This window comes from Hordeum vulgare, chromosome 3H (assembly GCF_904849725.1).
Source record: "Hordeum vulgare subsp. vulgare chromosome 3H, MorexV3_pseudomolecules_assembly, whole genome shotgun sequence".
NCBI classification, from domain to species: Eukaryota; Viridiplantae; Streptophyta; class Magnoliopsida; order Poales; family Poaceae; genus Hordeum; species Hordeum vulgare.
The window spans coordinates 587,395,515-587,412,229 of NC_058520.1; the positions used below are offsets into that span (position 1 = coordinate 587,395,515).

General features: G+C 43.4%; 1 protein-coding gene across 1 annotated transcript in view; it reads right to left on the reverse strand.

Moving 5' to 3' along the window:
- Positions 1–292: 292 nt before the first annotated feature.
- LOC123442127 (CARD- and ANK-domain containing inflammasome adapter protein-like) overlaps positions 293–16,715 on the reverse strand; it is an 85,152-nt gene continuing 68,729 nt past the window's right edge. Inside the window, exons 2-4 of the mRNA XM_045118220.1 lie at positions 619–799; positions 378–515; positions 293–313 (exon numbers count right to left, since the gene is read on the reverse strand). Coding sequence (XP_044974155.1) covers positions 293–313; positions 378–515; positions 619–799 — 340 coding nt within the window. The remainder of the gene's footprint in view (positions 314–377; positions 516–618; positions 800–16,715) is intronic.

Consider the following 16,715-nt stretch of genomic DNA (forward strand, 5'->3'; position numbering starts at 1 on the left):
CATATAAGAGGGTCAAATGTACCAAGTTACTAACTACCAACAAGATTTTAGGAATATTTCTGTCCAAATTTTTTTTTAGGAAGATAAGCAATGATGTGCCCAAAAAAACCTGACAAGGATCCAATAAAGTTCAACTGTTTCTCCTTTCTACCACCTAGATTTTGTTCTCCAATTTAACCTCTGTGTTGCCTATTTTCCTTCGGTGCATTCATGTTCCCTGAATGCCCACTGCTATGTAACCTATGTTAAATAGTTCATTTTCCAACCAAGTTATTGCCATATTCATTTTGAATTAAACGATACCAAATGTACACTGTTTGCGATTAAACCAAAGGCAGAAGTATCGTGAAACAAAGTTAGTGGGCAATAAATCGTACGTGTTCGAGCAGGATGTCGACGATCTCGGCGCTGCCACTGCTGGCCACGGAGTGAATCGGCGCCCACCCTTCCTCGTCCTTCCCATTCACGGCGCTCGCCACGGCATCGCCCCCCGCAGCCACAAGCGCGGTGACGGCCTAAAACATCAAACATGCCCCCAAAGCCAAAAGGGTCAAAACCCTAAACCCAGAGGCCGAGCAGATTCGGGGGCTAATCGCGCGGGGAGGCGACGACGCTTGCCTTGGGGTGGCCGGAGGTGGCGGCGACGTGGACGAGGGGACCGTCCTCGTTGCAGAGGGAGAGGGCAGCGACGAGGTCGGCGGGGGTGAGGGAGGCGAAGACGCTGGCGGCCCCGAACTCCGCGACGAGGGAGGCGAAGACGCTGGTTCCAGCGAGAGGAGAGGTGGGGAGAAACGACGGGCTGTGGGGAGAGTGAGGGGAGGGGGGAATGAATTGGTATAGTGAGGGGAGGGTTAGCAATGGCGCACCATTTAGGGGTGCGCCATAAGTAAGGTGATAGCAACGGCGCACCTTCTAGTGGTGCGCCATAAGTAAGGTGATACAATGGCGCACCTTCTCCTGGTGCGCCATTACTAATTTTTTTATTATTTTTTTGGATTTTTAGTTGCATGTAATAATTTCTCCGCCTATCTAGTATACTTTGTATTTAGTTCATCTATTTTCTTAATAAGAACTATGTCCTTTGGGACATATTCTTCTATATATTTATAGGTTTGGTCCACATTCGAATGTTGATCTACGTAGTAGCATCCTTTGTATGGATTTGGTTGGATCTTTGAGGACTACAACCATGCGTGAGGACAAATAAAGGGTGGCTAATCACTATCCATGGCCGTCTAAAGGGGCATATTTGGAAACCCTGGTTATAGATACGGTGACAACGTAGAGATAAGTACCATGTGAACTGGTTGTAGATAAGTATTCCCCTCGCTCGCATGATCTCATCTTTTCATTTTCTCAAAATGAATGCATTTTCAACATCTGGAATGGTTGAACCAAAAGGTCATAGCCCATGAGCTTAATGTGTGCTCGATAACTCCGCTACTTAAGCTTGCAACTCGCTTCTTAATGAAAAGATTCAATCACTCATTTCCACTTGTTTAGCCAATGGTTTACACCTAACCCATCCATAAAGCTCAGGGAGAGAGACACTTACAAAAAATCATGTTATGAGGTGATATCACATTGTGCAAAGATTTAGAATTAGATGACATGGTTGAAATCAAGTGACATGAAATAACAGTCATCAAAGATTGAGCTTGCCACTGACACACACACGTGGCCGACACGTCGTGATTCGATCTTAGCTATCTTTTCACAATGATCTTCTTGCCCTTCTTTCTCGCGGTTGAATAATTTATCCCCGGAACCCTTTGAATTCTTCTCTTGAACGGACGTCCTTTAGGTAGGGTGGTCCTGCTTCTTCTTGTGGTGTGTGCTACTTCATTGTCGTCGTCATCTTCCATCTTTGGGTCGCCGTACTTGTCGAAGTCTTGATCATTGGAGACTCCATCCATTCCAATGATGTTCCTTTTGCCTCTCCTCACGACAACACGACTGGGCTTTGACGGGTCGGTAATGAAGAAGCATTGGTCCACTTGGCAAGCGAGTACCCATGGCTCATTTTTCACGGTGACGTTTGCGCCCGCGGTCTTGGATTTGGCTTCATGTATAACCATGGTGGTGAAATACCTGTCTTATTTTAGGACGCTCTTGGCCTATCTGACACGGAACATCGGAACCTTCTCTCCAGCGTAGCTCAGCTCCCAGATCTCCTCGATCCTTCCGTAGTATCTGTCCTTGTCGTTACCGGTGTAGGATTCCATTGTTACCCCAGAGTTCTGATAATCGCTCTTCATGTCCTTTTCCTCGGTGTAGAATGTGTAGCCGTTGATATTGTATGCCTCATAGGTCATCAGGTTGTGCTCGGCGCCCTGTGACAAGGCGAATATGAGTTTTTCTTCCGCGGAAGAATCCTCATGTAAAGGGTACGACAGAAGCTTGTCCTTGAACCAACGCGTGAAAGATAAGTTGTGCTCTTTGATTATATCTCCGTCCGTCCTCTGTTGGCCTCGGTCATTGTACGTCTTCTCAATAAAGGTTTTGTGCTCTACCACCCAAGGATCGACCACGTCTATGTGTTATAGCGCGACTAGGTTTTCTCCTTCAAAGTCGGCGAGTCGACCCTTGAAGTCGACATGCATTTCGCGACGACCCTCGCGGTGACCCCATCCAGCGAGCCTGCCGAGGTGCCTGTTGACGGGTAGACCAACGAGGTTCTCGATGCCTAGATAATTCATGCAGAAGGAGATGCACTCTTCGGTCAGAAAGCCTTATGCTTCCATTTGGACGTGCCCTGTTGCGAACGTATCCTTTGATGACACCATTCATCCTTTCGAACGGCATCATGCTGTGGAGGAACGTCGGCCCGAGTTGGATGATATCCTCCATGATATGGACCAGCAGATGCACCATAACGTCGAAGAATGCAGGCGGGAAGTACATCTCAAGCTCGCATAGTATCACCACGATCTCTTCCTGTAGCCTTATGAGTTGCCTCACGCCAACCGACTTCCGAGAGATGACGTCGAAAAAGTTGCATAGGCCAAATAGCGTTTCATGGACGTGCGCGTCCATGATCCCACAAATTGCAACTGGAAGTATCTGCGTCATCAGCACGTGACAGTCGTGAGACTTCATCCCGCTGAACTTCTGCTTCGCTGAGTCTAGGTATCTGCTTATCTTCCCCGCGTAACCGTAAGGAAGTTTTACTCCTACGAGGCAGGTGAAAAACTGCTCGATCTCCTTTTGACTTAGAGTGAAGCACGCGAGAGGGCAGTCATATTCGATCTTCTTGGCCTTTTTGCCTTTGCGACGACTTTCCGTGTCCTTCGCCTCATCATCATCATCATCATTAGGGCGTTTTGCATGAAGCTCCTCCCTGATGCCCATTGATTGCAAGTCTGCCCTTGCTTTTGGCCCATCTTCGGTCCTCTCTGGCATGTTGAGCAGGGTACCAAGTAGACTCTCGCACACGTTCTTCGTGATATGCATGACATCAAGGTTGTGAGGCACACGGAGGATCTTCCAGTACGGAAAGTCCCAGAAAACATACCTCGTTTTCCATACCTTCAGCAACGGCTCTGGCACCTTTCCCGGCGGTGGGCACTCTTTCCAATTTTTCAACAGGTCGTCTATTTCCTCGCCGCTCCTCGTACGTGGGGGTCTTCGGGGTTCGGTTTCACCATCGAACAGATCCTTGCGTTTTCTCCATGCGTCATCGTCGCGAAGCCACCTTTGATATCCCATGAACACGGTTTTCGAAGACCCGGGATCTCTATCTAGCTGGCGATACGTTGTGTCATCCATGCACCTGACGCATGCACAAAATCCATGGACCCACCTGCCCCGCGACATATCCGTAACCAAGATAGTCGTGCACCGTCGTGAGCAGTGCGGCTCTCATAGGGAAATATTGTTTCGCTGCGGCATCCCACGTATTGGCTGGTGCTACCTCAAAAAGATCCCCGACAACGGTGCCGGAAATACTTCTGATTGTTCTGCTGTGTATCCCTTGCAACGGCTCGAGGAAGTAGTTGTGTCAACGGCACAAGGAATCCTTCAGCTACGGCTACGCCTTAAGGGACTTCCTAGGCAAGTATGCAAAGGATTTCACCCGTCGACAGATACTTTCTGCAACTACTACTATTAATCCACACGTCGACCGCTATCCAGCATGCATTTAGTGTATTAAGTCCATAAGAACAAAGTAACGCCTTAAGCAAGATGACATGATGTAGAGGGATAATCTCAAACCAATGATAAAAACCCCATATTTTTACCCTTGATGGCAACTGCTTGATGTGTGCCTTGCTACCCCTACTGTCACTCGGAAAGGTCACCACATGGCAGAACCCAAAACCAAGCACTTCTCCCATTGCGAGAATCATAGATCTAGTTGGCCAAACAAAACCCAAGATTCAGAGAGACTTACAAGGATATTAAATCATGCATATAAGAAATTAGCAAAGACTCAAATATATATCATAGATAATCTGATCACAAGTCCACAATTCATCGGATCTCGACAAACACACCGCCAAAGAAGATTACATCGGATAGATCTCCATGAAGATCATGGAGAACTTTGTATTGAAGATCTAAGAGAGAGAAGAAGCTATCTAGCTACTAACTACGGACCCGTAGGTCTGAAGTGAACTACCCACGAGTCATTGGAGGGGCGATGATGGTGATGAATAAGCCCTCCACCTCCAAATTCCCCTTCGACAGGGTGCCGGGAAGGGTCTCCAGATGAGATCTCGCGGAAACGGAAGCTTGCGGCGGCGGAAAAGTATTTTCGAGGCTCCCCTGATTTTTTGAAGAATATTTGGGAATATATAGGCGCAAGATCTAGGTCAGGGGCGGCCAGGGTGGCCACAAGCTTGCTCACCGCCACCTCCCCCTGGTGGCGTGGTGGGAGCTTGTGGGCTCCGTGGGGCCCACCTGGCTTGGCCCAAAGGCTCCCTGGTCTTCTTTCGTTTGGGAAAAAATCATTTTGGGGTTTTTATTCCGTTTGGACTCCGTCCCTAAATCAGATCTGAAAAGAGTCAAAAACACGGAAAAAAACAGGAACTGGCACTTGGCACTGAATTAATAAGTTAGTCCCAAAAAGATATACAAAGGTACATAAAACATACAAATAAGACAAGATAACACCGTGAAACCATCAAAAATTATAGATACATTTGAGACGTATCAAGCATCCCCAAGCTTAACTCCTGCTCGTCCTCGAGTAGGGAAGTGATAAGAATGATTTTTTGATGCTTTCATGCTACCTAGCATAGGTGTCCTTTGTAATTCCTCTTATGTGACGTGAATGTTCAGATCCATTAGATTCAAAACAATAGTTTGCTGTTGACGTGGAAACAATAATAATTCAAGCAAACTAGCAAAGTAATCATGAACTTTCAAAATAACAAGGCCAAAAGAAAGTTATCCCTACAAAAGCATATAGTCTGGCCATGTTCTATCATCATTGCACAACGAATTTAAATCATGCACAACCCCGGTATTGGCCAAGTAATTGTTTCGCATCTTTACTTTCTCAAACATTTTCAACTCTCACGCAATACATGAGCGTGAGCCATGGTTATAGCACTATAGATGGTGTGGAATGTGGTGGAGGTTGCAAGACAAAAAGGAGAAGATAGGCACATTAACTAGGCATATCAATGAGCTGTGGAGATGCTCATCAATAGATATCAATGTGAATGAGTAGGGATGCACTAGAGCTACAAGTATGTGAAAGCTCTTAAAGAAAACTAGTGGGTGTGCATCCAACTTGCTTGCTCATGAAGACCTAAGGCAATTTTCACGAAGCCTATCATAGGAATATACAAGCCAACTTATCTAATGAGAATTTCCCACTAGCTATATGGTGGTGACAAAACGAGAGACTCTCAATCATGAAGATCATGGTGCTCAATATGCACAAGTGTGGAAAAAGTGGTAGCATTTTCCCTTCTCTCTTTTTCTCTCATTTTTTTTATTTTGGTGGGCTCTTTGGCCTCTTTTTTATGGGCTTCTTTGGCCTCTTTTATTTTCACACATGGGACAATGCTCCAATAATGATGATCATCATACTTTCAACTCAAAACTTAGAGAAATTATGACTCTATATGGAATGCCTTCGGTAGTGTACCGTGGCAATGATCTAGCATGGCAATAGTCATCAATGGAAACATCATGCTAGCTATCTTACGATCGTGCAAAGGCAATGTCGACGTGGTAGCACATATCATGGTGGTAGTTGCATGGCAATATATCTCGGAATGACTCTGAAAAAGCCATAGTAGGTAGGTATGGTGGCTGTTTTGAGGGAGACTAATGGTGGGTTTTGTGCACCGGCGAGAGTTGCACGGCATTCAGAAGATAGTGATGGTGGAAGGTGAAAGTGCATCTAAACCATGGACTCAACATTAGTCATGAAGAACTCATATACTTGTTGCAAAAGTTTTATTAGTAATCGAAACAAAGCATTCAACGCATACTCCTAGGGGAAGGGTTGGTAGGTATAAACCATCGCGCGATCCCGACCGCCACGCAAAGGATGACAATCAATATACAAATCATGCTCAGATTTCATCACATAGCGGTTCACCATACGTGCATGCTACGAGAATCACTAAATTCATCACAAGTATTTCTAGATCCACAACACCTTACTAGCATGACTTCAATATTACCATGACCACAACTCAAAACTAATTGAGATGAATCAAACTTCTCTAACTATTCAATGCTCATGAAGGTGGAAGTTTTCATATCCCTTTGGATAACTACCCCTTTTGAGACTACTTTCAAAGCATAGATCAACTACCAAGCCACGCACCGCTGCGCTCTAAAAGATATAAGTGAAGCACATAGAGCAAAAGTATCTAGCTCAAAAGATATAAGTGAAGCACATAGAGCAAAAGTATCTAGCTCAAAAGATATAAGTGAAGCTCGAAAAAATCACGATGTATGCATGTCTCTCTCGATAGGTGTGCATCAAGGATGATTGTGACACAACAAAAATAAAAGACTCCTACGATAGAAGACGCTCCAAGCAAAAACACATAACATGTGGTGAATAAAAATATAGCCCCAAGTAACGTTACCGATGGATTGAAGACGAGAGAGGGGATGCCTTCCTGGGGCATCCCCAAGCTTAGGCTTTTACGACATCCTTGAATCTCTTGTGGTTCCTTGGGAATCCCCAAGCTTGAGATCTTGCCACTCTTTATCTCTTTGTCCATAAGAACTTCACCCAAAACTTGAAAACTTCACAACACGAAACTTAAACAGAAACTCGTGATAAATTAGTACAAGAAAGCAAATCACCACTTCCTTAGGTACTGTAGCAAACTCAAATTCTACTTGTGCTGATGTTGGGTTACTGTACTTTCAATCTTCCATGGCTAATACCCCCCGATACTATCCATAGTTTCATTAAAATAAGCAACCAACACAACAAAAACAGAATCTGTCAACAGCAGACCAGTCTGTAGCAATCTGCATGTTTCGTATACCTCTGATACTTCACAAATTCTGAACAATTACTACAGTCTAAATAATTTGCGTAGGAATCAGCAGCAAAAAGAATCAACTCAAAAGCTCTTACCGAAAAAAATGAAAATTCTTTTCGTGAGCAGAAAGTTTTTCTCTTTCCCAGCATGACCAAACGATCATCCTCAAGACTAATCATAACGGTTTTGCTTGGCAAAACCGCAAAAAAAAACACAAAAAACACAATCATAACAGAACTATGAAAGTGTGAAAACACAAAACAGAAAGAAAAAGGATAGATTCGTTGGGTTGCCTCCCAACGAGCGCTTTTGTTTAACGCCCTTAGCTAGGCGAAAGTGATGGAATCACGTATAGTCATCTTTGGTGCTCAAACCATAAGTAGCGTGATCATTTATCATCTTAAGATTTTCAACTTTATTAGATGACTCACCACTAGCTCTAGGAACAAAAACAGGCTTGACAATCTTTTTGATAGTAAGATTTGGAGTATTTTGCACAGCGGCAAAAGCGGAACCCAAGTTGGTTATGACATCTTCTAATTTGCCAATTCTAGAAAATCATTAACTACAAGTTCCTTCGACTTTAAATTTTTCAAAAAGTTTCCCACTTTGGATCCGTACTGAGCAATTTGATTGTGGATCTTTCTATCCAAACCCTCAATAAGTTCAACTGTGACAATTTTGTTTTCAATAGCGTCAAGCCTTTGCATCACGTGTTCCAAGGTCAAGATAGTTCCATTAACCATGAGCGGGGGTGAGCCTACCGAATTAATGATAGCTCTATAGGAGTCAACAGTATGGCTCCCCAAAAAGTTCCCGCCTACAATGGTATCAAGTATATACCTATTCCAAGGAGAAATTCCAACAAAGAAACTGCGAAGGAGGACGGTAGTGGATTGCTTATGAGTAGATCTACTTTGAGCATTGCAAATCCTGTACCAAGCGTCCTTCAAATTTTCTTCCTCATTCTGCCTGAAATTGAGAAATTCATTTTCAGGGGTGTCGTTTGGAGTGGTGGGTCTAGCCATTGATGGACTATCTCACACACAAATGAGAAGGAAGAGAGAGTGAAACGGGCAAAAGAAGACAACAAAAGGCAAAAGAAAACGGCGAAGGCGAAAGGCGAATGAAAACGGCAAATGTGAAGTGGGGGAGAGGAAAACGAGAGGCAACTGGCAACAAAAGTAAATGCAAGAGAAGAGTTTGTGAGACCTACTTGGATAGATCTTAATTTCTCCTCCCCGGCAACGGTGCTAGAAATACTTGTGCTACCTCAAAAAGATCCCCGGCAATGGTGCCGGAAATACTTCTGATTGTTCTGCTGTGTATCCCTTGCAACGGCGCCAGGAAGTAGTTGTGTCGACGGCACGAGAATCCTTCACCTACGGCTACGCCTTAAGGGACTTCCTAGGCATGTATGCAAAGGATTTCCCCCGTGGCCTTGAAGCCTTGCGTTGGTGTTCCCTCGAAGCGGAAAGGGTGATGTAGCACAGTGACAGTAAGTATTTCCCTCAGTTTGAGAACCAAGGTATCAATCCGGCGGAAGACTATCTCAAGATCCTGCACAAACACAAAAGCTTGCACCCAACGCTATGAAGGGGTTGTCAGTCCCTTATAGATTGTTTGCCAAGTGAGAACTGAAAGCAACAAAGTAACAAAGCAAAGTAAAAGCGGAGATGTAAATGAAGGATGTGAATAGACCTGGGGGCCGTAGTGTTTACTAGTGGCTTCTCTCATGAAAGCAAGTAGACGGTGGGCGAACAAATTACTGTCAAGCAATTGATAGAACTGTGCAGAGTCGTGACGATATCTATGCAATGATTATTTCTATAGGCATCACGTCTGAAACAAGTAGACCGATACTTTGTGCATCTACTACTATTACTCCACACGTCGACCGCTATCGAGCATGCATCTAGTGTATTAAGTCCATAAGAACAGAGTAATGCCTTAAGCAAGATGAAATGATGTAGAGGGATAATCTCAAACCAATGATAAAAACCCCATCTTTTTACCCTTGATGGCAACTGCTTGATGTGTGCCTTGCTGCCCCTACTGTCACTGGGAAAGGTCACCACATGGCAGAACCCAAAACCAAGCACTCCTCCCATTGCAAGGATCATAGATCTAGTTAGCCAAACAAACCCCAAGATTCGGAGAGACTTACAAGGATATCAAATCATGCATATAAGAAATCAGCAAAGACTCAAATATATATCATAGATAATCTGATCACAAATCCACAATTCATCGGATCTCGACAAACACACCGCCAAAGAAGATTACATCGAATAGATCTCCATGAAGATCATGGAGAACTTTGTATTGAAGATCCAAGAGAGAGAAGAAGCCATCTAGCTACTAACTACGGACCCGTAGTTCTGAAGTGAACTACTCACGAGTCATTGGAGGGGCGATGATGATGAAGAAGCCCTCCAACACCAAAGTCCCCTCCGGCAGGGCGATAGGAAGGGTCTCCAGATGAGATCTCGCGGAAACGGAAGCTTGCGGCGGCGGAAAAGTATTTTCGAGGCTCCCCTCATTTTTTGCGGAATATTTCGGAATTTATAGGCCAAAGACCTAGGTCAGGGGGCGGCCAGGGAGGCCACAAGCCTGTCCACCGCTGCCTCCCCCTAGTGGCAGAGTGGGGGCTTGTGGGCTCCCTGGAGCCCACCTGGCCTGGCTCAAAGGCCCCCTGATCTTCTTCCGTTCGGGAAAAAATCATTTCGGTGTTTTTCTTCCGTTTGGACTCCATCCAAAATCAGATCTGAAAAGAGTCAAAAACACGGAAAAAACAGGAACTAGCACTTGGCACTGAATTAATAAGTTAGTCCCAAAAAAGATATAAAAGGTACATAAAACAACCAAAGAAGACAAGATAACAGCGTGAAACCATCAAAAATTATAGATACGTTTGAGACGTATCAAGCGTCCCCAAGCTTAACTCCTGCTCGTCCTCGAGTAGGGAAGTGATAAGAATGAATTTTTGATGCTTTCATGCTACCTAGCATAGGTGCCCTTTGTAATTCCTCTTATGTGACATGAATGTTCAGATCCATTAGATTCAAAACAATAGTTTGCTATTGACGTGGAAACAATAATAATTCAAGCAAACTAGAAAAGTAATCATGAACTTTCAAAATAACAAGGCCAAAAGAAAGTTATCCCTACAAAAGCATATTGTCTGGCTATGCTCTATCATCATTGCACAACGAATTTAAATCATGCACAACCCCGGTATTGGCCAAGTAATTGTTTCACACCTTTACTTTCTCAAACCTTTTCAACTCTCACGCAATACATGAGCGTGAGCCATGGTTATAGCACTATAGATGGTGTGGAATGTAGTGGAGGTTGCAAGACAAAAAAGGAGAAGATAGTCACATTAACTAGGCATATCAATGAGCTGTGGAGATGCTCATCAATAGATATCAATGTAAATGAGTAGGGATTGCCATACAAATGATGCACTAGAGCTACGAGTATGTGAAAGCTCTTAAACAAAACTAGTGGGTGTGCATCCAACTTGCTTGCTCACGAAGACCTAATGCAATTTTGAGGAAGCCTATCATAGGAATATACAAGCCAACTTATCTAATGAAAATTTCCCACTAGCTATATGGTGGTGACAAAACAAGAGACTTTCAATCATGAAGATCATGGTGCTTAATATGCACAAGTGTGGGAAAAGTGGTAGCATTGTCCCTTCTCTCTTTTTCTCTCATTTTTCATGATGGGCTCTTTGGCCACTTTTTTTCGGTGGGCTTCTTTGGCCTCTTTTATTTCCTCACATGGGACAATGCTCCATTAATGATGATCATCACACTTTCAACTCAAAACTTAGAGCAACTATGACTCTATATGGAATGCCTTCGGTAGTGTACCGTGGCAATGATCTAGCATGGCATAGACATCAATGGAAACATCATGCTAGCTATCTTACGATCATGCAATGGCAATGTAGACGTGGTGGCACATGTCATGGTGGTAGTTGCATGGCAATATATCTCGGAATGACTTTGAAAAAGCCATAGTAGGTAGGCATGGTGGCTGTTTTGAGGGAGGCTAATGGTGGGTTTTGTGCACCGGTGAAAGTTGCACGACACTAAGAAGATAGTGATGGTGGAAGATGAATGTGCATCTAAACCATGGACTCAACATTAGTCATGAAGAACTCATATACTTGTTGCAAAAGTTTTATCAGTAGTCGAAACAAAGCATTGAACGCATACTCCTAGGGGAAGGGTTGGTAGGTATAAACCATTGCGCGATCCCGACCGCCACACAAAGGATGACAATCAATATACTAATCATGCTCAGATTTCATCACATAGCGGTTCACCATACGTGCATGCTACGGGAATCACTAAATTCAACACAAGTATTTCTAGATCCACAACACCTTACTAGCATCACTTCAATATTACCATAACCACAACTCAAAACTAATTGAGATGAATCAAACTTCTCTAACTATTCAATGCACATGAAGGTGGAAGTTTTCGTATCCCTTTGGATAACTACCCCTTTTGAGACTACTTTCAAAGCATAGATCAACTACCAAGCCACACACCGCTGCGCTCTAAAAGATATAAGTGAAGCACATAGAGCAAAAGTATCTAGCTCAAAAGATATAAGTGAAGCATATAGAGCAAAAGTATCTAGCTCAAAAGATATAAGTGAAGCTCGACAAAATCACGATGTGTGCGTGTCTCTCTCTATAGGTGTGCAGCAAGGATGATTGTGACACAACAAAAATAAAAGACTCCTACGATACAAGACGCTCCAAGCAAAAACACATAACATGTGGTGAATAAAAATATAGCCCCAAGTAACGTTACCGATGGATTGAAGACGAGAGAGGGGATGCCTTCCCGGGGCATCCCCAAGCTTAGGGTTTTACGGCATCCTTGAATCTCTTGGGGTTCCTTGGGCATCCCCAAGCTTATGCTTTTACGGCATCCTTGAATCTCTTGGGGTTCCTTGGGCATCCCCAAGCTTGAGATCTTGCCACTCTTTATCTCTTTGTCCATAAGAACTTCACCCAAAACTTGAAAACTTCACAACACGAAACTTAAACAGAAACTCGTGATAAATTAGTACAAGAAAGCAAATCACCACTTCCTTAGGTACTGTAGCAAACTCAAATTCTACTTGTGCTGATGTTGGGTTACTGTACTTTCAATCTTCCATGGCTAATACCCCCCGATACTATCCATAGTTTCATTAAAATAAGCAACCAACACAACAAAAACAGAATCTGTCAACAGCAGACCAGTCTGTAGCAATCTGTATGTTTTGTATACCTCTGGTACTTAAAAAATTCTGAAACATTACGAAAGTCTGAATAATTTGCGTAGGAATCAGCACAAAAAGAATCAACTCAAAATCTCTTTCCAAAAATAAATGAAAATTCTTTTCGTGAGCAGAAAGTTTTTGTCTTTCCCAGCATGACCAAACGATCATCCTCAAGACTAATCATAACGGTTTTGCTTGGCACAAACGCAAAAAAAAACACAAAAAACACAATCATAACAGAACTATGAAAGTGTGAAAAACACAAAACAGAAAGAAAAAAGATAGATTCGTTGGGGTGCCTCCCAACGAGCGCTTTTGTTTAACGCCCTTAGCTAGGCGAAAGTGATGGAATCACGTATAGTCATCTTTGGTGCTCAAACCATAAGTAGCGTGATCATTTATCATCTTAAGATTTTCATCTTTATTAGATGACTCACCACTAGCTCTAGGAACAAAAACAGGCTTGACAATCTTTTTGAGAGTAAGATTTGGAGTATTTTGCACAGCGGCAAAAGCGGAACCCAAGTTGGTTATGACATCTTCTAATTTGCCAATTCTAGAAAATCATTAACTACAAGTTCCTTCTCCTTTAAATTTTTCAAAAAGTTTCCCACTTTGGATCCGTACTGAGTAATTTGATTATGGATCTTTCTATCCAAACCCTCAATAAGTTCAACTATGGCAATTTTGTTTTCAATAGTGTCAAGCCTTTGCATCACGTGTTCCAAGGTCAAGATAGTTCCATTAACCATGAGCGGGGGTGAGCGTACCAAATTAATGATAGCTCTATAGGAGTCAACAGTATGGCTCCCCAAAAAGTTCTCGCCTACAATGGTATCAAGGATATACCTATTCCAAGGAGAAATTCCAACAAAGGAACTGCGAAGGAGGACGGTAGAGGATTGCTTATGAGTAGATCTACTTTGAGCATTGCAAATCCTGTACCAAGCGTCCTTCAAATTTTCTTCCGCATTCTGCCTGAAATTGAGAAATTCATTTTCAGGGGTGTCGTTTGGAGTGGTGGGTCTAGCCATTGATGGACTATCTCACACACAAATGAGAAGGAAGAGAGAGTGAAACGGGCAAAAGAAGACAGCAAAAGGCAAAAGAAAACGGCGAAGGCGAAAGGGGAATGAAAACGGCAAATGTGAAGTGGGGGAGAGGAAAACGAGAGGCAACTGGCAAAAAAAGTAAATGCAAGAGAAGAGTTTGTGAGACCTACTTGGATAGATCTTAATTTCTCCTCCCCGGCAACGGTGCTAGAAATACTTGTGCTACCTCAAAAAGATCCCCGGCAATGGTGCCGGAAATACTTCTGATTGTTCTGCTGTGTATCCCTTGCAACGGCGCCAGGATGTAGTTGTGTCGTCGGCACGAGGAATCCTTCAGCTACGGCTACGCCTTAAGGGACTTCCTAGGCATGTATGCAAAGGATTTCCCCCGTGGCCTTGGAGCCTTGCGTTGGTGTTCCCCCGAAGCGGAAAGGGTGATGTAGCACAGTGACGGTAAGTATTTCCCTCAGTTTGAGAACCAAGGTATCAATCCGGCGGAAGACTATCTCAAGATCCTGCACAAACACAAAAGCTTGCACCCAACGCTATGAAGGGGTTGTCAGTCCCTTATAGATTGTTTGCCAAGTGAGAACTGAAAGCAACAAAGTAACAAAGCAAAGTAAAAGCGGAGATGTAAACGAAGGATGTGAATAGACCCGGGGGCCGTAGTGTTTACTAGTGGCTTCTCTCATGAAAGCAAGTAGACGGTGGGTGAACAAATTACTGTCGAGCAACTGATAGAACTGTGCAGAGTCGTGACGATATCTATGCAATGATTATTTCTATAGGCATCACGTCCGAAACAAGTAGACTGATACTTTGTGCATCTACTACTATTACTCCACACGTCGACCGCTATCCAGCATGCATCTAGTGTATTAAGTCCATAAGAACAGAGTAACGCCTTAAGCAAGATGAAATGATGTAGAGGGATAATCTCAAACCAATGATAAAAGCCCCATCTTTTTACCCTTGATGGCAACTACTTGATGTGTGCCTTGCTGCCCCTACTGTCACTGGGAAAGGTCACCACATGGCAGAACCCAAAACCAAGCACTTCTCCCATTGCAAGGATCATAGATCTAGTTAGCCAAACAAACCCCAAGATTCAGAGAGACTTACAAGGATATCAAATCATGCATATAAGAAATCAGCAAAGACTCAAATATATATCATAGATAATCTGATCACAAATCCACAATTCATCGGATCTCGACAAACACACCGCCAAAGAAGAATACATCGAATAGATCTCCATGAAGATCATGGAGAACTTTGTATTGAAGATCCAAGAGAGAGAAGAAGCCATCTAGCTACTAACTACGGACCCGTAGTTCTGAAGTGAACTACTCACGAGTCATTGGACGGGCGATGATGATGATGAAGAAGACCTCCAACACCAAAGTCCCCTCCGGCAGGGCGACGGGAAGGGTCTCCAGATGAGATCTCGCGGAAACGGAAGCTTGCGGCGGCGGAAAAGTATTTTCGAGACTCCCCTCATTTTTTGCGCAATATTAGGGAATTTATAGGCCAAAGACCTAGGTCAGGGGGCGGCCAGGGAGGCCACAAGCCTGTCCACCGCTGCCTCCCCCCTGGTGGCAGAGTGGGGGCTTGTGGGCTTCCTGGAGCCCACCTGGCCTGGCCCAAAGGCCCCCTGATCTTCTTCCGTTCGGGAAAAAATCATTTCGGTGTTTTTCTTCCGTTTGGACTCCGTTCCAAAATCAGATCTGAAAAGAGTCAAAAACACGGAAAACACAGGAACTGGCACTTGGCACTGAATTAATAAGTTAGTCCCAAAAAAGATATAAAAGGTACATAAAACAACCAAAGAAGACAAGATAACAGCGTGAAACCATCAAAAATTATAGATACGTTTGAGACGTATCAAGCACCCCCAAGCTTAACTCCTGCTCGTCCTTGAGTAGGGAAGTGATAAGAATGAATTTTTGATGCTTTCATGTTACCTAGCATAGGTGCCCTTTGTAATTCCTCTTATGTGACGTGAATGTTCAGATCCATTAGATTCAAAACAATAGTTTGCTATTGACGTGGAAACAATAATAATTCAAGCAAACTAGCAAAGTAATCATGAACTTTCAAAATAACAAGGCCAAAAGAAAGTTATCCCTACAAAAGCATATAGTTTGGCTATGCTCTATCATCATTGCACAACGAATTTAAATCATGCACAACGCCGGTATTGGCCAAGTAATTGTTTCACAACTTTACTTTCTCAAACCTTTTCAGCTCTCACGCAATACATGAGCGTGAGCCATGGTTATAGCATATAGATGGTGTGGAATGTAGTGGAGGTTGCAAGACAAAAAAGGAGAAGATAGTCACATTAACTAGGCATATCAATGAGCTGTGGAGATGCTCATCAATAGATATCAATGTGAATGAGTAGGGATTGCCATACAAATGATGCACTAGAGCTACGAGTATGTGAAAGCTCTTAAATAAAACTAGTGGGTGTGCATCCAACTTGCTTGCTCACGAAGACCTAAGGCAATTTTGAGGAAGCCTATCATAGTAATATACAAGCCAAGTTATATAATGAAAATTTCCCACTAGCTATATGGTGGTGACAAAACAAAAGACTTTCAATCATGAAGATCATGGTGCTTAATATGCACAACTGTGGAAAAAGTGGTAGCATTGTCCCTTCTCTCTTTTTTTCTTGATGGGCTCTTTGGCCACTTTTTTTTGGTGGGCTTCTTTGGCCTCTTTTATTTCCTCACATGGGACAATGTTCCATTAATGATGATCATCACACTTTCAACTCAAAACTTAGAGCAACTATGACTCTATATGGAATGCCTTCGGTAGTGTACCGTGGCAATGATCTAGCATGGCATAGACATCAATGGAAACATCATGCTAGCTATCTTACGATCAT